Source organism: Heptranchias perlo, chromosome 20 (assembly GCF_035084215.1).
Source record: "Heptranchias perlo isolate sHepPer1 chromosome 20, sHepPer1.hap1, whole genome shotgun sequence".
Classification (NCBI taxonomy): domain Eukaryota; kingdom Metazoa; phylum Chordata; class Chondrichthyes; order Hexanchiformes; family Hexanchidae; genus Heptranchias; species Heptranchias perlo.
The window spans coordinates 52715016-52740671 of NC_090344.1; the positions used below are offsets into that span (position 1 = coordinate 52715016).

Below are 25656 nucleotides of genomic sequence, written 5' to 3' on the forward strand. Positions count from 1 at the left end.
GGAGCCACACTGAGGGGAGCACAGGTCAGAGACTGGGATACTGCACTCTCAGCGAGGAGCAGCACTGAGGGGAGCACAGGTCAGAGACTGGGATACTGCACTCCCAGCGAGGAGCCACACTGAGGGGAGCACAGATCAGAGACTGGGATACAGCACTCCCAGCGAGGAGCAGCACTGAGGGGAGCCCAGGTCAGAAAACTGCACTTGTGTTATACTGCAATCTCTAACCTGCGCTCCCTTTGAGTGCAACTCCTCGTTGGGAGGACAGGAGTAATAAATTTACCCTATCTTCTTGACTTCTTAAACTCCAAATGTGGCGATCAGAGCATGATAGCACAGTGACAATTTTCCCACCCATGAAATGAAATCCTGCAATGGGATATTGCACCCCCAGCTCACCAGACGAGGAATCCATCGCTTCTTTGAAATCCTTCTTGTCCGTCTGAGTCGATTGGTTCCGAACGGGCTCCTTTTCAGCTCCGCACGTTTTGATTTCAAAGTCACTCCAAGATTTGAAAAAGCTGTTTTCAGGAAATGCTGTTGAAAGAAACAATGCATGCATCAAAAATGCTTCATGCTGTTTGCTGCGTGGGTTTACAGAATTTCCTCACTAATTCATCTCTCGATCTTCCCTTTCACGCTGATTATATCACTCCCAAATTTGGAGTGTATGCTGTTTAGTCAGGCTCTCTGCATTCGCCTGGTGGGTCAACGGAGAATTTCAAATGACCACTACATTGTATATGGCAACACAGACACATGTTCAAGTCCCTCCATGGCCTCACCCCCCTCCCTATCTCTGTAACCTCCTCTAGCCTTACAACCCTCCGCGATCTCTGCGTCCCTCCAATTCTGGCCTCTTGCGCATCCCTAATTTTCATTGCTTCGCCGTTGGCGGCCGTGCCTTCAGCTGCCTAGGCCCTAAGCTCTGGAATTCCCTCCCTGAACCTCTCCACCTTTCTCTCCTCCTTTAAGACACTCTTTAAAACCTACCTATTTGACCAAGCTTTTGGTCACCTGTTCTGATATCTCCTTATGTGGCTCAGCATCAAATTTTGTTTGATAATCGCTCATGTGAAGCGCCTTGAGATATTTTACTACGTTAAAAGTGCAGTCTAAATGCAAGTTGTTGTATCTCATATCAATTCCCATATGGAATTTGTTGGTCATCCTAATGGCCAGTTTAAGATTAAAATTGAGAGTAGCAGGACGTGGGAAAGTGTCTCGGAGACAAGTGAAGGAAGAAGCTAAGGAGAAAGCAGCTATTCTTGAGGATAGTGGTATGGTATAGACAAGAGTTCTGCTGAGTGCCTGGCCAACACTTACCGCCTGGCAGCGTGTTGTACCTCGCTGTGTTGTTGTTGTTTGTATTGCCTTGGTGATCACTCTCTGGAAATGCGGTACGTTCTCTATTTACCACTTCACGGGTTGGCAAATCGACCCTCTGCTGAAAACAAGCGGAGAAAATGGCACGCGTTTTGTTTATTTGTTCTTCTCTCCCATGATACACCGAGGGTCAGACAAGTGACCTGGGACCTGGCTTTATAACCCACTGCGGCCAAGGAGAGGCGATACCTGCTTTAGTCTCATCTTAGATCGGCTCAAACCTGGGAACGAGGCAGTGAGAATGGCCCACAAACACACGGAGCAGTGAATTTATCCATCAGAAAAACTCCACTCTTGGGTTTTCTGTTCCTCACCTTGGTCAAAATTGGGAACTCACTGCAAGGAGGAATTGCAAAAAGTCTACCATCTTAAATTAATGCAACTGTTTAATTACCTTAGAATGGCCTTGTCACCACTCTAAAACTCCAATAGATTAGACGTCAGGCACACATTTTAGCAGAAGATAACGAGAGAGGAAGTACGAGAGGGACTGGAATCTTTGAAAGTTGATAAGTCACCAGGGCCGGATGGATTGTTTCATGGCTATTGAAGGAAGCCAGGGAGGAAATAGCGGATGCCCTGAGGATCATTTTCCAATCCTCACTAGATACAGGGGAGGTACCGGAGGACTGGAAGACTGCAAACGTAGTACCATTGTATAAAAAGGGTACGAGGGAAAGGCTGAACAATTATAGGCCGGTCAGTCTTACCTTGGTGATGGGCAAACTGTTAGAATCAATACTGAGAGATAGGATAAACTGTCACTTGGAAAGGCATGGTTTAATCAGGGATAGTCAGCATGGCTTTGTTCGGGGAAGGTCATGCCTTACAAATCTGATTGAATTCTTTGAGGAAGTGACAAGGAGGATTGATGTGGGTAGTGCAGTGGATGTTGTCTACATGGATTTTAGTAATGTAAGGAATCTTACAACACCAGGTTATAGTCCAACAGTTTTATTTGAAAATCACAAGCTTTCGGAGATTATCTCCTTCGTCAGGTGACGAATGAGATAATCTCTGAAAGCTTGTGATTTTCAAATAAAACTGTTGGACTATAACCTGGTGTTGTAAGATTACTTACATTTGTCCACCCCAGTCCATCACCGGCATCTCCACATCATGGATTTTAGTAAGGCATTTGACAAGGTCCCACATGGCAGACTGGTCAGAAAGGTAAAAGCCCATAGGATACAGGGAAATGTGGCGAATTGGATCCAAAATTAGCTCAGTAACAGGAAACAAAGGGTAAAAGTCGATGGATGTCTTTGCGAATGGAAATCCTTTTCCAGTGGTGTGCCACAGGGCTCAGTGTTGGGTCCCTTGCTGTTTGTGGCATATATTAATGATTTGGACTTGAATGTAGGGGGCATGATTGGCAAGTTTGCAGATGACACAAAAATTGGCCGTGTAGTTGATAGTGAAGAGGATAGCTGTAGACTCCAAGAAGATATCAATGGGTTGGTGGAGTGGGCGGAAAAGTGGCAAATGGAGTTCAACCTGGAGAAGTGTGAGGTAATGCACTTTGGGAGGGCAAACAGTAAAAGGGAATACGCAGTAAATGGGAATATATTGAGAGGGGTGGAGGAAGTGAGAGATCTTGGAGTGCATGTGCACAGGTCCCTGAAAGTGCCAGTACAGGTAGATAAGGTTGTGAAGAAGGCATACGGAATGCTCTCCGTTATTAGCTGAGGTATAGAATACAAAAGCAGGGATGTAATGATGGAACTGTATAAAACACTGGTAAGGCCACACAGCTGGAATATTGTGCACGGTTCTGGTCACCACATTACAGAAAGGACGTAATTGCTCTGGAGAGAGTGCAGAGAAGATTTACAAGAATGTTGCCAGGGCCTGAAAATTGCAGCTACGAGGAGAGATTGGATAGGCTGGGGTTGTTTTCCTTGGAGCAGAGGAGGCTGAGGGGAGACTTGATTGAGGTGTACAAATTGAGGGGCCCAGATAGAGTAGACAGGAAGTACCTGTTTCCCCTAGCGGAGAGTTCAAGAACTGGAGGACATAGATTTAAGCTGATTGGCGGAAGGATTAGAGGGGACATGAGGAAAAACTTTTTTACCCAGAGGGTGGTGGGTGAATGGAATTCGCTGCCCAAATTGGTGGTAGAGGCAGGCACCCTCAACTCTTTTAAAGAGTACCTGGACCTGCACCTAAAGTGCTGTAAGCTGCAGGGCTACGGACCGGGTGCTGGAAGGTGGGATTAGAATGGGCACCTGGTTGTTCTTCGAGCTGGCGCAGACACGATGGGCCGAATGGCCTCCTTCTGTGCTGTATCTTTTCTATGGTTCTAAGATGGAGCAAGAATCTAAACTTCAGACTAGGTTTAGATTCAACAGTTACAATAACCTTCCAATAAAGCTTCAGAGATTGAAACTTCACTTGCCCCAACTGCTGGGTAAAATCAAATCCTACAAAGGACATTTCTTTCACCACCACTTGGAATCACGCAGTTGGTAGCTCGTTACTATAATCTTTGGCAGGTGTGAGAAAGGGCTTCCAGTACGAACTTGATGGTCAAAATGTCCGTCCATCCATGCTGACTTGTGTCACTGTGTAGATACGTGATTGGACCACACACAAGGTCCAGACGTGAGCCTCACACAGATCAGACTTACTGAGTGGGCACAAGGACATGGCAGTGGGGCAAAACTTGGGAGCTCCAATCTGCTGTTCCCCAGAATGTGGGAAGTGGGCTTGTGCCTGTGATTTCCCACCGTACGGTGAGTTCCCAGCCTTGCCAGTGTAGGGAGGAGTAGAATGGAAACTAAAATTTAGTCTTGGGATGTGGGTGACGCTCGCAAAGCTGGCATTTATTGCCCATGCCAAGTTGCCCTCAGAAGGTGGCGGTGGGCCTTCTCCTTGAACCACTGCAGGTTTGATACAACTGAGTGGCTGCCACTGCAGAGGGAAGTTAAAAGCCAATGATATTGATGTGAGACTGGATTCACGTATAGGCCCAGACTGGGTAAGGACGGCAGGTTTCCTTCCCGAAAGGACGTTAGTGAACCAGTTGGGTTTTTATGACAATCCCACAGCTTCATGGTCAATTTTACTGAGACCAGCTTTTTATTTCCAGATTTTTTTAAAAACGGAATTTTAAATTCTTAAACTGCCCTGGTGGGATTGGATTGTTCGTCCAATACACTCCCGTTTCTCCATATGAACGGCAATATCAGAGAGATAGGTACCCCGGACATGGGCCAGAGTAGTAGACATTCCAAAGAACAGTTACCCATTGACGGCCCAGCATTCAGAGCAGGCCATTATCTGCCCTCTCCAACGGCGGGGAAGCAAAGTTCCATGAGGGGAAAGAACATCCTAAAAAAAAAGGAGCATGTTTGAAAAGCGAGGCGACTCTCTAAACCTCTGATGTAATTGTTTTCTCACATACCGTCTGCCGCAAGGCACTGGGGTCTCCATCGTCTGGGTGGGTCTGACTGGACACATGGCCAAATGGGTCATCTATGTACGTGTTGGGAGTGATGAGCCTTCGCAGCAGCAAACCACTGAAAACAATTAAAGTATCACGTGGATAGAGGGCAGCAACAGGGCAGCACCTTCGTATACACAGCACCTCCTCATACCCCAGTGTCCTTTACTTACACTCAATTACCATCAACAAGATGGTGCTGATCGGGGAAAGGCTCAGCTCTAACCCAAAGGGTGTGTTAACCCCTGCTGACTCTCCGGTGCCTCCTTGTGCCCAGTAACAGGGTGGCAGTGGGCACAAGGAGATGGAAACAAATCACTCATCCACCTTCTAATCCCGGGAGTTTAATGTTTAATAATAGGAAGGTGCAAATATTCAACATTCAGTAACGGATCTTCCTTCTGTATTGTAAGTTTAAAACTAATACACCCGCTCTCCATACCCGATCTGAACCTCATCAGATGGAGGCTGTGGAAACCCTTTCTGGGGCTGAGGGAAATCAGAGCCCAGAAATACCAGGAGCAGTGGCAGCAGAGCAGAGCTACACCTGGCCCACATGCTCAGCTGCAAGTATCAGGGCAGAGGGACAATGGAAAGATGATAAAAATACTACCCCTAAAAAGGAAAAAATGCAGAGGTGTGACTATTAAAGCTGAACTTCCAGACCAGCAGTAAATCTTTTAATCCTTTGTCTAACCTAAGCATCAAACTTACCTCGGCAGTAATGAAATTTTAGTTAATCACGTACTGATTTTTCATTGCTGTTCTAATGCACCCTATTCACAGTGACTGGGCAAGAAGGAGGGAAAGAGAAAGACAGACAGAGGATTTTTCTCTCAGTCCTTTCTATCGTGTTAAGTTGTGGCCACTAAATAGAGAGGAGAATCGGGCAATTGTTGGCTAAATTCCACGTTTCGTTCACAGAGTAATACTATTGTTGATAATTAAAGTAAAGTAAACAGAACAGAACTGGGACTGAGCTGTGAGCCGGGTGGAGATTGCTAAGAGGTCTCTGACCTGACTTGGTTTCCATCAGTTGGAGCTGTTTGTCTTCCAGTCTGTAGGACTGTGTCTTCGTAGAGATGCGCTGATTCTGTGTCTGTTACACATCCTGCCCGCAGCAGGCTGAGCCACCGGTCCCTCTCCTCCGAGGAGCTGGTCTATCAGAGACACAGTGTGTCACAATCCAGTCCAACACACCTCAGCCCACCTTTCAAAACGGGTGACACTGAGTTACAGCTTCAATTCCCCGTCCCTTACACCTTCTCTCATCTTACTGGGACACCGCAACTTCTCTCAGTGTCCCTGGGCTAGGCAGAGGAAAAGAAACAATCAGCTGGGGTTCTTGATCATTATCCAGACATCCTTGCTCAGGACAGGATTAGGCAAAGTGGTGCTGCCTTCCATAATCAAATAGCCTACTGATGGCCAAGGTACTGAAGAGCAGCCAGCAGGTATCAAGGGAGAAAGGGGATGGAGGGGGAGGGTGAATTCCTCCGGTCCTACAGTGCACAGCCATGTTACAGTGCCTGCCCGCCCTGTAACTATCAAGTGACCAAGTCCTGGAATGTGCAAGTGCCTGGAGCTCGCATTAGGACAGTCTTGGGCTTGGAGCAGGAACAGGCTGCTGCCTGCACCAGTGAAACTGGACCCAGAGAGACTGTGAATCCAGTGATACTGGAAAAAGTCAGTCCCTTCAGGAGAGATGGGGAGGGCATCTGCACACTTACATCACACAACCAGGGCATTCAAACTAAGGAGCACCTTACCTGCAGCACTGCCAGATCCTTGCACTGGTGTGAGACAGTCAGCTTGTACTTGTGAGCTGTGTCTGCTTGTGTTCTGACCTGACATCCTTGCAGATCCACAGAGTATTGCAAGCTCCCAGCCCAGCTGATATCTTTGTACATCAGCAGCACTCTGTCCTCAATGCGACACCACAGAGTCTGCCAGTGGCTGTTCACGAGCACCTTGAGATAACCTGGCAGAGCAGAGCAGACCACACAGAGCGATGTCAGCGAGCAGGTACGTTCCCCTCATCCCATATCTATGTATCATCAGTGCTGAACTACCTCAGTGACCTGGCCCCTCTGTTCAAACTTTGGAAAATGTTACAGATACACACAATAAAAAGTAAAGAATACAGAAAGGAAATGTGCCAGCCCATGTAGCAATGACACTGCTTGAGGAACTGACCGAGGGACCAATAAGAAACTCTCCTTCACCTTTCAGGTGATTTCCTGCCCAGCCCATTCTCAGTCTCCCTACATCTCACACAATGTGCAGCTCACAGGGGGAGTGTGTGACCGTCCACCATTACTCTCTCAACGTCTGCTGTGAATCACACGTATTGATGCAAATTGAAGGATTGAAATTTGGACCTTAGAAAGAGCAAGCTTGTTTTTATATAAAGTGTCTCTCGTATCGTCAGGAGATCCCCGTAGCCAATGAGTTACTTTTCAAATATAGTCACTGTATTGCAGCAAGTGCAGCAGCCAATTTGCACACAGCAAGATCCCACAAATTGTAATGATTACATGACCAGTTAACTTGGTGCTTTTTTTTTCGGTGGAGTTGGTTGAGGGAGGAAGGTTGTTCAGGACACCGAGGAGAACTCCCTGCTCTTCTTCAAATAGACTTGCAATTATATCGCACCTTTCACTACCTCAGAACGTCCCAAAGCACTTTACAGCCAAAGAATTTTTAACGTCACCCAAGGCCTGGGTTATGTCTCCACCCTCCCTCAGTACTGCATTGAATGTGTTCGAATAGATTATGTATCCACAACCATTATGGGCTTGAACCCACAATCTTCTGCCTTAGAGGTCTGAGTGTCACCAACTGAGCTAAGCTGCCAGTTAAGCTTTGTGTTGCAAGTACAATGTTTGGTTCCTGAATGCTATCAGGGAGACTGGTTAGACAGACAATAACAAATCTTTAGACATCAGAAACTGAAAAGTGAATCATGTGAATGATCTGACTGCAGTGTGGGGCCTCACTGCTTGCATCGCCTCACCTGTGTCTCTGGTGTCTGTGTTGTCTGCGACCGTTTCACCTGTGGATCTCTCTGATTCCAAGCTTCGACTGCCCCTCAACACTGACTGCACGAAAGCAGAGCATGTTATTTGGAACCCTGAATACACAGCCACAGAAGCACGAACAAAGCACTCTCGATGGTTGCGCTGGTCACAGCAGGGAGTGGCTGACCCAGCTTTAATCCCAATCTGTTGCCAGTTCATCTACGTCAGCCATCAATGAGGGGAGATGTTAAAGATGGGAATTTAAATAGAGGGTGAGACATTGGTTTCGGCCCATTTTGGACCTTGGGTCTGATCATCGTGGTTCCCGTGAGCTTTGGGTGTGGGACGACCTTGAGAGAACTTGTGTTCATATTTACATCAACCCATTAGGTACTCTATATTGTTGTATTGAATCTATCTGACCCGTGCCCTTCACCCCTTGTCCTCCCCTCCTCTCTCGGTTTCGGTTTGTCCTGTTATGGAATTTCTCCTACCTCCCCTTTCTCGTTCTGACAAAGGGTGTCTGTATAAAACAATAACCCAAATCTCCTCCTTTCAGACGCTGACAGACCAGTTGTTTATTTCCAGCATTTTCTGTGTCTCTCTCACCCTGGGGAAACGATACACCAGACAGGAAAGCAGTGAGCAGTGCCTTTATAGACTCACCTTGCTTGAGGCACATTTACTGGTGGTCCCCGGCACCCTTGGTGAATTCCTCGGTGTAGTTCTGTAGCCAGTGTAGCTGCTCACCTCCTGAACAATCTAAAGGCAGTGCAGTCAAAATGGAAAAGACAGAGTAAAACTGCAGCACCAGTCATACAAGCAAATCCAGTTTCATTTAGGACAAATTCATTTCTCATATACATTGTGCCGTTGTTTCTCTTCCCGACCCTCCACTCTGGGACTGACTCGGATCCAGCATGTGCCTGGACCGTGAGTGAGGAGGATGCAGGCATTGCAGCCTTAACCAACCCCAGGCCATCTTCACCCTTTGAAACCAAGGCTGAAGGTAGCAACTAACTCAGCACAGCCTGGGAATCAAAGCTGGGTGATTCTGGTCTCTACACCTCGGGTACTCCCCAGGACAACAGCCCTACACCTTGAGTCTCTCTATTGTACTCCAGTTTCCCCAGGACTGCGATCGAGAAGGCAGGGCAACCTGCTGTCAGCCGGCCAAGTGACGTTGCAACCTATGAGGATGGCGATTGAGCCAAGTACCAAAGTCCCGAGCTGCAACCTGGGGATTCCAGGGCTGCTTTAGACCCCAGCAACTTTGGGTCACCACTAGCCTTTCGCTTACTCTGATTGATACCAAACGTTCCAGTGAACGAGCTAAGTGGACCTGGGACATTGGTCAGAAACGAGGCTTCAGCTCACAATAAGAAGTAGTTGGCAGGTCTGAGTCAAGAAGTCTCCCCCTGCACACTCTGCATCCCCTGCTCCCCCTGCACCCTCACCCCATAGTCTGGGTGGGACTGGAGAAACTGACTGACCTGTCCCTCACCATGCTGCTCCCTGTCGTCCAAACCTTCCACAACTCTTCATCTTGTAAACGCTTTGTCAAACAAAATCACTTTTATGGAATAATTGAAAGAGTTCATTCACACAGTAACCCCACATTACAATTAAACCTGTGTTCCAGACTTCAGTATATTCTCACACCAAACTACTACTTAACAAGGGTAACTGTACTAGTTAGTAACTCATAACCTGGGTTGCCGTGCTAGTTAGTAACTCATAACAAGGGTTACCGTACTAGTTAGTAACCCATAACCAGGGTTACTGTACTAGTGAGTCATTCATAACATGGGTTACTGTACTAGTTAGTAACTCATAATCTGGGTTACTATACTAGTTAGTCACTCAGGTCTAAACGAGTTGAATTTCTGGTGCTAACACCTCCAAACCTTCCTCCAGTCCTCGGCCTGCTCACGACTCTGAAGCCCCAGCACCACAGTCTCATTACTCGCTGTCGTAATCTTAAGTTCGTGCTGTATCTTCTTACTGCGTTTGAACTTGTACACAACACGGGATTCTTGCAGACTAAGCTCCATCAGGGGATACTGGTCCTTCATACACTTATAACACTGCAGGAGAGGAACACAAGAATCAGACTGGGTTAAGCTCTGAAAGGCATGAGGTATTTACAGATCAGTTGCAGAGAGATGAATTGACCCAACATGGTCTAGTCTCAGAGTATCGGTAACTGCGCTGTATGGCTGACCTCGGTTTATGGGAATGACTGCATCTCCTACCCCTGGAAGGATCAATTTAAGATCAAGGGTTTGCTGTCTTGCTGTGGGATGGAGACCCTGGGACCAGTACCTGTCTGTGTCTAACTGTCTGTATCACGACGATGGGCACCAGGGGCCTCCACTCTCTTCCCCCATTTTCACTTGTTCCGTTCTTTGACTGATTGAACCATCCCATTCACCAGTGAAGGCAAATCCATTCCAGAGAACAGAATCCATCCTCAATCAGCAGCACTGCAGCAAACAGGCGTAAGTGTTTCAGAGCTGTGGGCACAACCTCAGTGTACTAAATTGCATCAAACTCCCTGGGTTTTTATAATTGAGTATCATTACTCAGTTCAGTGTTTGGTCTTAAAGCTGATCATATGTTTGTATTTCTTGTAAAGACACCTAACATGCGGTGAAATATACTGATCGCCAACTAGAAGTGAACGACAATCCCTATTTCCTGAAATGGAGAAACTAGGTGAAGGGCTAGGGGTCATGGTGCAGGTCACCACCAAGAGTGAGTGAGTGTGTGTGTGTATAAGTATGTATGCATGAGAGTGTGTGTATTAGTGTGTTTTTTTTTATTTGTTCATGGGATGTGGGCGTCGCTGGCAGGGCCAACATTTATTGCCCATCCCTAATTGCCCTTGAGAAGGTGGTGGCAAGCTGTCTTCTTGAACAACTGAGTGGCTTGCTAGGCCATTTCAGAGAACGATTAAGAATCAACCACATTGCTGTGGGTCTGGAATCACATATAGGCCCAGACCGGGTAAGGACGGCAGGTTTCCTTCCCTAAAGGACATTAGTGAACCAGATGGGTTTTTATGACAATCCAATAGTTTCATGGCCACCATTGCTAATACTAGTTTTTTTTTATTCCAGATTTTTATTTAATTAATTGAATTTAAATTCCCCAGCTGCTGTGGCAGGATTTGAACTCATAACTCTAGAATATTAGTCCAGGCCTCTAGGATTACTAGTCCAGTAACATAACCACTATGCTATCGTACCCATCAGTGTAGAACAAGAGGAAGGGATGGATAGTGACCCAGGAGAAATCAAAAAGTAACAATTAAGATGTCCGAAGCTTGTGACTGTGAGAGGAAGGAGAGACTCGGGAAGGGAGCTCAGCAGTATTGGGGGTTTCAGGAAGGAATGAATGAGAGTGTAGGAAGGGGCCAGAAGCCTGGATTTGAAGTTGTGAGGATGAAGGGTGTGCAGGGACTTACCATCAGAACCTGGTCTTTGATGAGAAAAAGCTGCTTAGTCCACTGTCCCAACCACTTCTTCCGCCACAGAAAGCCGCAGATTCGGGAATCAGTCACCGGCCGTATGGGAGCCTCTGTGGGGATCCATTGAAGGGAGCCCATACGGGTCTTGCCAGAAACCTCCTCTTCTCCATAAGATTCATAGTGACTGCTGTCTGAATCCACACAGTCTGGAATCACATATTGTTAACAGGCCTTCAGCATCACAACACAGAGTGACTGGGGTTCAAGGTCCTCTGTGGATCATTCAGGTAAAACAGCACGGGTCAAACTTCACAGGGTGGGTTAATACTGACACTATCAGGGACCCCCGGGGAATACTGACACACCATCAGGGACCCCCGGGGAATACTGACACTATCAGGGACCCCCGGGGAATACTGACACTATCAGGGACCCCCGGGGAATACTGACACTATCAGGGACCCCCGGGGAATACTGACACTATCAGGGACCCCCGGGGAATACTGACACACCATCAGGGACCCCCGGGGAATACTGACACTATCAGGGACCCCCGGGGAATACTGACACTATCAGGGACCCCCGGGGAATACTGACACCATCAGGGACCCCCGGGGAATACTGACACTATCAGGGACCCCCGGGGAATACTGACACACCATCAGGGACCCCCGGGGAATACTGACACTATCAGGGACCCCCGGGGAATACTGACACTATCAGGGACCCCCGGGGAATACTGACACTATCAGGGACCCCCGGGGAATACTGACACTATCAGGGACCCCCGGGAAATACTGACACCATCAGGGACCCCCGGGGAATACTGACACTATCAGGGACCCCCGGGCAATACTGACACTATCAGGGACCCCCGGGGAATACTGACACTATCAGGGACCCCCGGGGAATACTGACACCATCAGGGACCCCCGGGGAATACTGACACCATCAGGGACCCCCGGGGAATACTGACACCATCAGGGACCCCCGGGGAATACTGACACCATCAGGGACCCCCGGGGAATACTGACACTATCAGGGACCCCCGGGGAATACTGACACTATCAGGGACCCCCGGGGAATACTGACACTATCAGGGACCCCCGGGGAATACTGACACTATCAGGGACCCCCGGGGAATACTGACACTATCAGGGACCCCCGGGGAATACAGACACTATCAGGGACCCCCGGGGAATACTGACACCATCAGGGACCCCCGGGGAATACTGACACCATCAGGGACCCCCGGGGAATACTGACACTATCAGGGACCCCCGGGGAATACTGACACTATCAGGGACCCCCGGGGAATACTGACACCATCAGGGACCCCCGGGGAATACTGACACCATCAGGGACCCCCGGGGAATACTGACACTATCAGGGACCCCCGGGGAATACTGACACTATCAGGGACCCCCGGGGAATACTGACACTATCAGGGACCCCCGGGGAATACTGACACTATCAGGGACCCCCGGGGAATACTGACACTATCAGGGACCCCCGGGGAATACTGACACTATCAGGGACCCCCGGGGAATACTGACACTATCAGGGACCCCCGGGGAATACAGACACTATCAGGGACCCCCGGGGAATACTGACACTATCAGGGACCCCCGGGGAATACTGACACTATCAGGGACCCCCGGGGAATACTGACACTATCAGGGACCCCCGGGGAATACTGACACTATCAGGGACCACCGGGGAATACTGACACTATCAGGGACCCCCGGGGAATACTGACACTATCAGGGACCCCCGGGGAATACTGACACTATCAGGGACCCCCGGGGAATACTGGCACCATCAGGGACCCCCGGGGAATACTGACACTATCAGGGACCCCCGGGGAATACTGACACCATCAGGGACCCCCGGGGAATACTGACACCATCAGGGACCCCCGGGGAATACTGACACTATCAGGGACCCCCGGGGAATACTGACACTATCAGGGACCCCCGGGGAATACTGACACCATCAGGGACCCCCGGGGAATACTGACACTATCAGGGACCCCCGGGGAATACTGACACTATCAGGGACCCCCGGGGAATACTGACACTATCAGGGACCCCCGGGGAATACAGACACTATCAGGGACCCCCGGGGAATACTGACACACCATCAGGGACCCCCGGGGAATACTGACATACCATCAGGGACCCCCAGGGAATACAGACACACCATCAGGGACCCCCGGGGAATACTGACACACCATCAGGGACCCCCGGGGAATACTGACACACCATCAGGGACCCCCGGGGAATACAGACACACCATCATGGACCCCCGGGGAATACTGACACACTATCATGGACCCCCGGGGAATACTGACACACTATCAGGGACCCCCGGGGAATACTGACACACCATCAGGGACCCCCAGGGAATATTGACACACTAACTGGGACCCCCGGGGAACACTGACACACCATCAGGGACCCCCGGGGAATACTGACACACCATCAGGGACCCCCGGGGAATACAGACACACCATCAGGGACCCCCGGAGAATACTGACACACCATCAGGGACCCCCGGGGAATACTGACACACCATCAGCGACCCCCGGGGAATACTGACACACCATCAGCGACCCCCGGGGAATACTGACACACCATCAGGGAACCCCGGGGAATACAGACACACCATCAGGGACCCCCGGGGAATACAGACACACCATCAGGGACCCCCGGGGAATACTGACACACTATCAGGGACCCCCGGGGAATACTGACACACCATCAGGGACCCCCGGGGAATACTGACACACTATCAGGGAATACTGACACACTATCAGGGACCCCCGGGGAATACTGACACACCATCAGGGACCCCCGGGGAATACTGACACTATCAGGGACCCCCGGGGAATACTGACATACCATCAGGGACCCCCGGGGAATACTGACACACCATCAGGGACCCCCGGGGAATACTGACATACCATCAGGGACCCCCGGGGAATACTGACACACCATCAGGGACCCCCGGGGAATACTGACACTATCAGGGACCCCCGGGGAATACTGACACACCATCAGGGACCCCCGGGGAATACAGACACTATCAGGGACCCCCGGGGAATACTGACACACTATCAGGGACCCCCGGGGAATACTGACACTATCAGGGACCCCCGGGGATTACTGACACTATCAGGGTCCCCCGGGAATACTGACACACCATCAGGGACCCCCGGGGAATACAGACACACCATCAGGGACCCCCCGGGAAATACAGGGACCCCCCGGGAAATACAGACACTATCAGGGACCCCCGGGGAATACTGACACTATCAGGGTCCCCCGGGGAATACTGACACACCATCAGGGACCCCCGGGGAATACAGACACACCATCAGGGACCCCTGGGGAATACTGACACACTATCAGGGACCCCCGGGGAATACTGACACACCATCAGGGACCCCCAGGGAATACTGACACTATCAGGGACCCCCGGGGAATACTGACATACCACCAGGGACCCCCGGGGAATACTGACACACCATCAGGGACCCCCGGGGAATACTGACATACCATCAGGGACCCCCGGGGAATACTGACACACCATCAGGGACCCCCGGGGAATACAGACACACCATCAGGGACCCCCGGGGAATACTGACACACCATCAGGGACCCCCGGGGAATACTGACATACCATCAGGGACCCCCGGGGAATACTGACATACCATCAGGGACCCCCGGGGAATACTGACACACTATCAGGGACCCCCGGGGAATACTGACACCATCAGGGACCCCCGGAGAATACTGACACTATCAGGGACCCCCGGGGAATACTGACACTATCAGGGACCCCCGGGGAATACTGACACTATCAGGGACCCCCGGGGAATACAGACACTATCAGGGACCCCCGGGGAATACTGACACACCATCAGGGACCCCCGGGGAATACTGACATACCATCAGGGACCCCCAGGGAATACAGACACACCATCAGGGACCCCCGGGGAATACTGACACACCATCAGGGACCCCCGGGGAATACTGACACACCATCAGGGACCCCCGGGGAATACAGACACACCATCATGGACCCCCGGGGAATACTGACACACTATCATGGACCCCCGGGGAATACTGACACACTAACTGGGACCCCCGGGGAACACTGACACACCATCAGGGACCCCCGGGGAATACTGACACACCATCAGGGACCCCCGGGGAATACAGACACACCATCAGGGACCCCCGGAGAATACTGACACACCATCAGGGACCCCCGGGGAATACTGACACACCATCAGCGACCCCCGGGGAATACTGACACACCATCAGCGACCCCCGGGGAATACTGACACACCATCAGGGAACCCCGGGGAATACAGACACACCATCAGGGACCCCCGGGGAATACAGACACACCATCAGGGACCCCCGGGGAATACTGACACACTATCAGGGACCCCCGGGGAATACTGACACACCATCAGGGACCCCCGGGGAATACTGACACACTATCAGGGAATACTGACACACTATCAGGGACCCCCGGGGAATACTGACACACCATCAGGGACCCCCGGGGAATACTGACACTATCAGGGACCCCCGGGGAATACTGACATACCATCAGGGACCCCCGGGGAATACTGACACACCATCAGGGACCCCCGGGGAATACTGACATACCATCAGGGACCCCCGGGGAATACTGACACACCATCAGGGACCCCCGGGGAATACTGACACTATCAGGGACCCCCGGGGAATACTGACACACCATCAGGGACCCCCGGGGAATACAGACACTATCAGGGACCCCCGGGGAATACTGACACACTATCAGGGACCCCCGGGGAATACTGACACTATCAGGGACCCCCGGGGATTACTGACACTATCAGGGTCCCCCGGGAATACTGACACACCATCAGGGACCCCCGGGGAATACAGACACACCATCAGGGACCCCCCGGGAAATACAGGGACCCCCCGGGAAATACAGACACTATCAGGGACCCCCGGGGAATACTGACACTATCAGGGTCCCCCGGGGAATACTGACACACCATCAGGGACCCCCGGGGAATACAGACACACCATCAGGGACCCCTGGGGAATACTGACACACTATCAGGGACCCCCGGGGAATACTGACACACCATCAGGGACCCCCAGGGAATACTGACACTATCAGGGACCCCCGGGGAATACTGACATACCACCAGGGACCCCCGGGGAATACTGACACACCATCAGGGACCCCCGGGGAATACTGACATACCATCAGGGACCCCCGGGGAATACTGACACACCATCAGGGACCCCCGGGGAATACAGACACACCATCAGGGACCCCCGGGGAATACTGACACACCATCAGGGACCCCCGGGGAATACTGACATACCATCAGGGACCCCCGGGGAATACTGACATACCATCAGGGACCCCCGGGGAATACTGACACACTATCAGGGACCCCCGGGGAATACTGACACTATCAGGGACCCCCGGGGATTACTGACACTATCAGGGTCCCCCGGGGAATACTGACACACCATCAGGGACCCCCGGGGAATACTGACACTATCAGGGACCCCCGGGGAATACAGACACACCATCAGGGACCCCCCGGGAAATACAGACACTATCAGGGACCCCCGGGGAATACTGACACTATCAGGGTCCCCCGGGGAATACTGACACACCATCAGGGACCCCCGGGGAATACAGACACACCATCAGGGACCCCCGGGGAATACTGACACACCATCAGGGACCCCCGGGGAATACTGACACACCATCAGGGACCCCCGGAGAATACTGACACTATCAGGGACCCCCGGGGAATACTGACACTATCAGGGTCCCCCGGGGAATACTGACACACCATCAGGGACCCCTGGGGAATACTGACACACCATCAGGGACCCCCGGGGAATACTGACACACCATCAGGGACCCCCGGGGAATACTGACACACCATCAGGGACCCCCGGGGAATACTGACATACCATCAGTGACCCCCGGGGAATACAGACACACTATCAGGGACCCCCTATAAATAATGTTAAAGCCAAATTGTGTTTAACTAACCTGATAGAGTTTTTTGATGATGTAACAGAGAGGGTAGGTGAGGGCAATGCAGTTGGTGTACATGGACTTTCAAAAGATGTTTGATTGGAAAAAATTGCAGAGCTACGGGGATAGGGAGGGGGAGTGGGACTAGCTGGATTGCTCTTGCATAGAGCCGGCGTGGACTTGATGGGCCAAATGGCCTCCTTCCGTGCTGTAACCTTTCTATGATTCTATGATAAAGTGCCGCACGGTAGGCTTGTCATCGAGTTTGCGGCCCATGGAATAAAGGGGGCAGTAGCAACATGGATACAGAATTGGCTAAGTGACAGAAAACAGAGAGTAGTGGTGAATGGTTGTTTTCAGACTGGAGGGAGGTGTACAGTGGTGTCCCCCAGGGGTCAGTGCTGGGACCACTGCTTTTCTTGATATATATTAATGACTTGTGTGTACAGGGCACAATTTCAAAATTTGCAGATGACACAAAACTTGGAAGGGTAGTGAACAGTGAGAAGGATGTCAAGGCCTTAGAGAAGGTGCAGAAGAGATTTACTAGAATGGTTCCAGGGATGAGGGACTTCAGTTATTTGGATAGACTGGAGAAGCTGGGGTTGTTCTCCTTGGAACAGAGACGGTTGTGAGGAGATTTGATGGAGGTATTCAAAATCATGAAGGCTCTAGACAGAGTAGACAGAGAGAAACTGTTCCCATTGGTGGAAGGATCAAGAACCAGAGGACATAGATTTGAGGTGATTGGCAAAAGAACCAAAGGTGACATGAGGAAAAACTTTTTTACGCAGCAAGTGGTTAGGATCTGGAATGCACTGCCCGAGGGGGTGGTGGAGGCAGATTCAATCATGGCCTTCAAAAGGGAACTGGATAAGTACTTGAAAGGAAAAAACTTGCAGGGTTATGGGGAAAGGGCGGGGGGAGTGGGACTAGCTGGATTGCTCTGACATGGAGCCGGCACGGACCCATAGAATCATAGAAAATTTACAGCACAGAAGGCGTCCATTCAGCCCATCGGGTCAGCGCCGGCCGAAAATGAGCCCCCCATCCTAATCCCACTTTCCAGCACTGGGTCCGTAGCCCTGTAGGTTACCGCACTTCAGGTGCACATCCAGGTACTTTTTAAATGAGTTGAGGGTTTCTGCCTCTCCCACCCTTTCAGGCAGTGAGTTCCAGACCCCCACCATCCTCTGGGTAAAAAAATTTCTCCTCAGCTCCCCTCTAATCCTTCTACCAATTACTTTAAATCTATTTCCCCTGGTCACTGACCTCTCTGCTGAGGGAAATAGGTCCTTCCTATCCGCTCTATCTAGGCCCCTCATAATTTTATACACCTCAATTAAATCTCCCCTCAGCCTCCTCTGTTCCAAAGAGAATAACCCCAGTCTATCCAATCTTTTCTCATAGCTAAAATTCTCCAGTCCTGGCAACATCATTGTAAATCTCCTCTGCACCCTCTCTACTGCAAGCACATCTTTCCTATAATGTGGTGACCAGAACTGTACACAGTACTCAAGCTGTGGCCTAACCAGTGTTTTACACAGTTCCAGCATAACCTCCCTGCTCTTATATTCTATGCCTCGGCTAATAAAGGAAAGTATCCCGTTTGCCTTCTTAACCACCTTATCTACCTGTCCTGCTACCTTCGGGGATCTGTGGACATGCACTCCAAGGTCCCCACTTCCTCTACACCTCTCAGTATCCTCCTTCCGTGCTGTAACCTTTCTATGATTCTATGATTATACTGACACACTATCAGGTACCCCCTGTAAATACTGACACACTATCAGGTACCCCCTGTAAATACTGACACACTATCAGGGACCCCCTGTAAATACTGACACACTATCAGGTACCCCCTGTAAATACTGACACACTATCAGGGACCCCCTGTAAATACTGACACACTATCAGGGACCCCCTGTAAATACTGACACACTATCAGGGACCCCCTGTAAATACTGACACACTATCAGGTACCCCCTGTAAATACTGACACACTATCAGGGACCCCCTGTAAATACTGACACACTATCAGGTACCCCCTGTAAATACTGACACACTATCAGGTACCCCCTGTAAATACTGACACACTATCAGGGACCCCCAGGGAATACTGACACACTATCAGGGACCCCCTGTAAATACTGACACACTATCAGGGACCCCCTGTAAATACTGACACACCATCAGGGACCCCCAGGGAATACTGACACACTATCAGGGACCCCCTGTAAATACTGAACACCATCAGGGACCCCCAGGGAATACTGACACACTATCTGGGACCCCCTGTAAATACTGACACACTATCAGGGACCCCCAGGGAATACTGACACACCATCAGGGACCCCCTGAAAATACTGACACACTATCAGGGACCCCCTGTAAATACTGACACACTATCAGGGACCCCCTGTAAATACTGACACACCATCAGGGACCCCCAGGGAATACTGACACACCATCAGGGACCCCCAGGGAATACTGACACACCATCAGAGATCCCCTGAAAATACTGACACACCATCAGAGATCCCCTGAAAATACTGACACACTATCAGGTACCCCCTGTAAATACTGACACACTATCAGGGACCCCCTGTAAATAATGACACACTATCAGGGATGCACTGTAAATACTGACACACCATCAGGGACCCCCTGAAATACTGACACACTATCAGGGACCCCCTGTAAATACTGACACACTATCAGGTACCCCCTGTAAATACTGACACACTATCAGGGACCCCCAGGGAATACTGACACACCATCAGGGACCCCCGGGGAATACTGACACACCATCAGGGACCCCCTGAAAATACTGACACACCATCAGGGACCCCGAGGGAATACTGACACACTATTGGGGACCCCGAGGGAATACTGACACACCATCAGGGACCCCGAGGGAATACTGACACACTATCAGTGACCCCGAGGGAATACTGACACACTATCAGGGACCCCGAGGGAATACTGACACACCATCAGGGACCCCGAGGGAATACTGACACACTATTGGGGACCCCCTGAAAATACTGACACACCATCAGGGACCCCGAGGGAATTCTGACACACCATCAGGGACCCCGAGGGAATACTGACACACCATCAGGGACCCCGAGGGAATTCTGACACACCATCAGGGACCCCAAGGGAATACTGACACACCATCAGGGACCCCCGGGGAATACTGACACACCATCAGGGACCCCCGGGGAATACTGACACACCATCAGGGACCCCGAGGGAATACTGACACACCATCAGGGACCCCCTGTAAATAATGACACACTATCAGGGACCCCCTGTAAATAATCACACACTATCAGGGACCCCCTGTAAATACTGACACACTATCAGGGACCCCCAGGGAATACTGACACACCATCAGGGACCCCCGGGGAATACTGACACACCATCAGGGACCCCCTGAAAATACTGACACACCATCAGGGACCCCGAGGGAATACTGACACACTATTGGGGACCCCGAGGGAATACTGACACACCATCAGGGACCCCGAGGGAATACTGACACACTATCAGGGACCCCGAGGGAATACTGACACACTATCAGGGACCCCGAGGGAATACTGACACACCATCAGGGACCCCGAGGGAATACTGACACACTATTGGGGACCCCCTGAAAATACTGACACACCATCAGGGACCCCGAGGGAATTCTGACACACCATCAGGGACCCCGAGGGAATACTGACACACCATCAGGGACCCCGAGGGAATTCTGACACACCATCAGGGACCCCAAGGGAATACTGACACACCATCAGGGACCCCCGGGGAATACTGACACACCATCAGGGACCCCCGGGGAATACTGACACACCATCAGGGACCCCGAGGGAATACTGACACACCATCAGGGACCCCCTGTAAATAATGACACACTATCAGGGACCCCCTGTAAATAATCACACACTATCAGGGACCCCCTGTAAATAATGACACACTATCAGGGATGCACTGTAAATACTGACACACCATCAGGGACCCCCTGAAAATACTGACACACTATCAGGGACCCCCTGTAAATAATGACACACTATCAGGGATGCACTGTAAATACTGACACACCATCAGGGACCCCCTGAAATACTGACACACTATCAGGGACCCCCAGGGAATACTGACACACCATCAGGGACCCCGAGGGAATACTGACACACCATCAGGGACCCCCAGGGAATACTGACACACTATTGGGGACCCCGAGGGAATACTGACACACCATCAGGGACCCCGAGGGAATACTGACACACTATCAGGGACCCCGAGGGAATACTGACACACCATCAGGGACCCCGAGGGAATACTGACACACCATCAGGGACCCCGAGGGAATACTGACACACTATTGGGGACCCCCTGAAAATACTGACACACCATCAGGGACCCCAAGGGAATTCTGACACACCATCAGGGACCCCGAGGGAATACTGACACACCATCAGGGACCCCAAGGGAATACTGACACACCATCAGGGACCCCCGGGGAATACTGACACACCATCAGGGACCCCCGGGGAATACTGACACACCATCAGGGACCCCGAGGGAATACTGACACACCATCAGGGACCCCAAGGGAATACTGACACACCATCAGGGACCCCAAGGGAATACTGACACACCATCAGGGACCCCCGGGGAATACTGACACACCATCAGGGACCCCCGGGGAATACTGACACACCATCAGGGACCCCGAGGGAATACTGACACACTATTGGGGACCCCCTGTAAATAATGACACACTATCAGGGACCCCCTGTAAATAATGACACACTATCAGGGATGCACTGTAAATACTGACACACCATCAGGGACCCCCTGAAAATACTGACACACTATCAGGGACCCCCTGTAAATAATGACACACTATCAGGGATGCACTGTAAATACTGACACACCATCAGGGACCCCCTGAAATACTGACACACTATCAGGGACCCCCAGGGAATACTGACACACCATCAGGGACCCCGAGGGAATACTGACACACCATCAGGGACCCCCAGGGAATACTGACACACCATCAGGGACCCCCTGAAAATACTGACACACCATCAGGGACCCCGAGGGAATACTGACACACTATTGGGGACCCCCGGGGAATACTGACACACCATCAGGGACCCCGAGGGAATACTGACACACCATCAGGGACCCCGAGGGAATACTGACACACTATTGGGGACCCCGAGGGAATACTGACACACCATCAGGGACCCCGAGGGAATACTGACACACTATCAGGGACCCCGAGGGAATACTGACACACCATCTGGGACCCCGAGGGAATACTGACACACTATTGGGGACCCTCTGTAAATCCAGGTGTTCTTGGACAGTTGGACAAATTACAAGTTGTACTCTGCAGTTGACCGTGAATTACTGGGAGCTGACACTCCTTCACATCTCATGAAGTGACCATCCTTTCGCACAGACCCACCTGCAGAGGACCGAGCAATGGGGCTGAGCGGTTCTGATTCCTCATAGGAGTCGTCAGGGTGAGCTTCATCACCGTGGAGAGGGGCAGGAGCTGCGGCCCCCTGTGTCTGTGAGGAGAAATACAGAGTTAAAGGAACACCAGCAATCTGTGGGAGAGATGGGTGCTGAGCTCATTTCCTGAGACAGCATTTACTGGGGTACAGTCTGTCTTGGAACAGATGTTGCCTGGGGTATCCGTGCTCGGAGGAATCAAGGCCCCCTTGAGGTGGGATGAGTTTGGGCTCATCTCCAACCCCTCCCCACACTGATCCTTTCATTTACTCTTCTTACTGTCACAGGACATTATGCAATGTTCCTTTCACCCTCTTAGTGGTCATTTACAAAGCTAAATAACATCAGTGATAGCACCTCGCTCATTTCCTCAACTGTCAAAGTATCGGTGAAGATAATTTAAACCATGATTAACGTTTCTGCTCTACTTCCCTCGTTAGGCTGACACTGAAAGGGAACAAGAAACTCCATCTTTCCCCCTGGACCCTGGACAACATGTGACAGGTATCTCTGTTCTACAAGTTACTACTGAAATGAAAATGAGAGAGATCTGGGGTCCTGAGTGAGGTTATCACAACAATGCTCGGTGGCAGTGAGTGAAGCAAATCAGATATTGGGATGTATGAAACAGTCAATATTAAGTGAAAATAGTGAGGTAATCCTGCCAATTTATTAATCATTGGTGCGACCACACTTAGAACATTGTGTACAGTTCTGATCGCTAGAGTACAAAAATGAAATTGCAGCTATTGAAGGGATACAGAAGAGAGCGACCAGAATGATCGAGGGGATTGGATTATGAGAAGTGATTATGTAAATTAGGAATGTTCTCACTGGAAAACAGAAGGTTGAGAAGTGATATAATCCCGGTTTTTAGGATTTTAAAGGGACAAGATAATGTCGACCATAACAAGCTGTTTCACCTTGTCCAGAACAGTAGAACCAGAGGACACGGCCTGCATTTGAAGGGGGTAAATTCAAAACTAATCCATGGGAATAATATTTCAGTGAGCGAACAGGCTCCCTCGGAAGATGGTGGAAGCAGAAAGTGTTGATTCATTCAAATGCAAATTAGATTTCAGAAAGTAATATTGTGGGATCGAGTATTTGAGTAATTTGAGACATGATGACATGGGAGGAACAGGTGATTCTGGACCTCTGGTTCCCAATCTCTCCATTACTGGGGGTTTTCCTCACCTCATGTCTGGGTCTGTTGGAGGCTAATTGATGGCGATCGATTGCTGTGATTAGTCAATAACTCCATTATTGTTGCATCTTACAACTACCAGGATGGCAGAAGGCTAAATGGATGGAGCTTGGTCTTTTTTATTCCTAACTACCTGTGGATTGTGAGGCAACCCAAAATTCAACCACATTTCATAACCTTTGCTGCTAATTTATTCCACAAATCGACTGCTCCTTGGATAAAAAGCTTCCATCTGACCTCTTCTTCCTTTGAGCTTTCTCATCTTTAACAGCTGGCCCCTGGTGTTTGAACCTTACAACATAAATTAACCTGCAACTCCCATGAAAAGGCCAATGTCCCCACAATGATGGAGAGAGGAGACAATGCAAACATTGCCCTGGTACAGTGGGGCTGAGCTGCTGCTCAGTTTGGAATGGAGGTATATAGTCAGCCTTAGCCAAGTGGAACACTGTGTTCCTTGGGCAATGCAATATCTGGCAACGCTGCAGCTATCAAAACCATTACAGAGGAAATATCAAAGATCAAAGGAATAATTAGAGAGTAAGTTACGATGAGAGAATCATTTCAAAACCTAAACCCTTGGAGACTCAGTAGCAGAAATAGACTGCTTGATGCTACCCCTGGACTAAATGAAAAAGTATTCATTCCTCAGCACTGCCCGCAACATGGAGCACAGCGCACGCAGCGTGGAGCATAGCAAAATGGCGGTGGTCACCATGACAGCGGCATGGGGCTGGGAAGTTGTAGCACGGCATTTTCAGGCGCTCTTGCTGTGTTCCTGTCAGGCAAGAGGCCCGGACATTCCGCCCTCTGAAATCTCCTAGACCTCACTCAGAGGCTGCACTCCATTTATCATCACAATCTGCTCCCTGCCACAAAGCAGTTGAGTGACTCGGTCATCATGGGTTCCTGTATGATTAGTTTTTGATGGCACTGATGGCCTTTGATATTTCCTCTGTTTGTGTGGGTGTTCCTAGCCTAGTTATAATTTGTCCAGACATTAATTATCACTAATTTCCTGCGAATGATGGTATCGGGACAGCATCAGAGAGAGAGCTGGAGAATGAGCCTGCATTTGTAAACAGGACATTTCCTTTCTCTTCCGAGAGGCTGGAATCCTTTTCAAGATTAAATTTGCCTTAATCTGGAAGAGCAAACAATGACTTTTGAAGATTCGATATACATACAGGGGTGAACCAGCTGAAAGTGAAGTGATCCATCAGTCCCAGCTCAAATGTAACGTTGGCACAGTGAGGGATCAGGTTCCTTGCTGGTAGACCTTTCAAGTATCCCGATTGATCCAGGAGAATCCTGGGACACCTGTGCTCGCTCCTGACTCCAGATGTTGCAGGTAATGTCCGGACTGCACTACTCCGCAGCTGACACAGGGGATCCGAGACATCCTGGAGGACTGTCGGGATACTGTTGGTCAGAGAACGGTGTGAGACAGCAGGTCGGAGGTCAGCTGGTATTTTGAGCCAACCTCCATACACTGCGATGTAATCGGACA

At 50.4% G+C, this 25656-nt stretch overlaps 1 protein-coding gene across 2 annotated transcripts in view; it reads right to left on the reverse strand.

Annotated features, from left to right (window-relative positions):
• si:dkey-220o5.5 (actin filament-associated protein 1-like 2) overlaps nt 1-25656 on the reverse strand; it is a 100712-nt gene that overhangs the window by 13200 nt on the left and 61856 nt on the right. Inside the window, exons 5-14 of one of the 2 annotated variants that reach the window (XM_068001397.1) lie at nt 22890-22995; nt 11321-11529; nt 9759-9938; nt 8518-8613; nt 7848-7932; nt 6601-6812; nt 5849-5991; nt 4793-4907; nt 1327-1447; nt 400-537 (exon numbers count right to left, since the gene is read on the reverse strand). In XM_068001397.1, coding sequence (XP_067857498.1) covers nt 400-537; nt 1327-1447; nt 4793-4907; nt 5849-5991; nt 6601-6812; nt 7848-7932; nt 8518-8613; nt 9759-9938; nt 11321-11529; nt 22890-22995 — 1405 coding nt within the window. The remainder of the gene's footprint in view (nt 1-399; nt 538-1326; nt 1448-4792; nt 4908-5848; nt 5992-6600; nt 6813-7847; nt 7933-8517; nt 8614-9758; nt 9939-11320; nt 11530-22889; nt 22996-25656) is intronic. The other variant, XM_068001398.1, reaches the window with a different exon arrangement.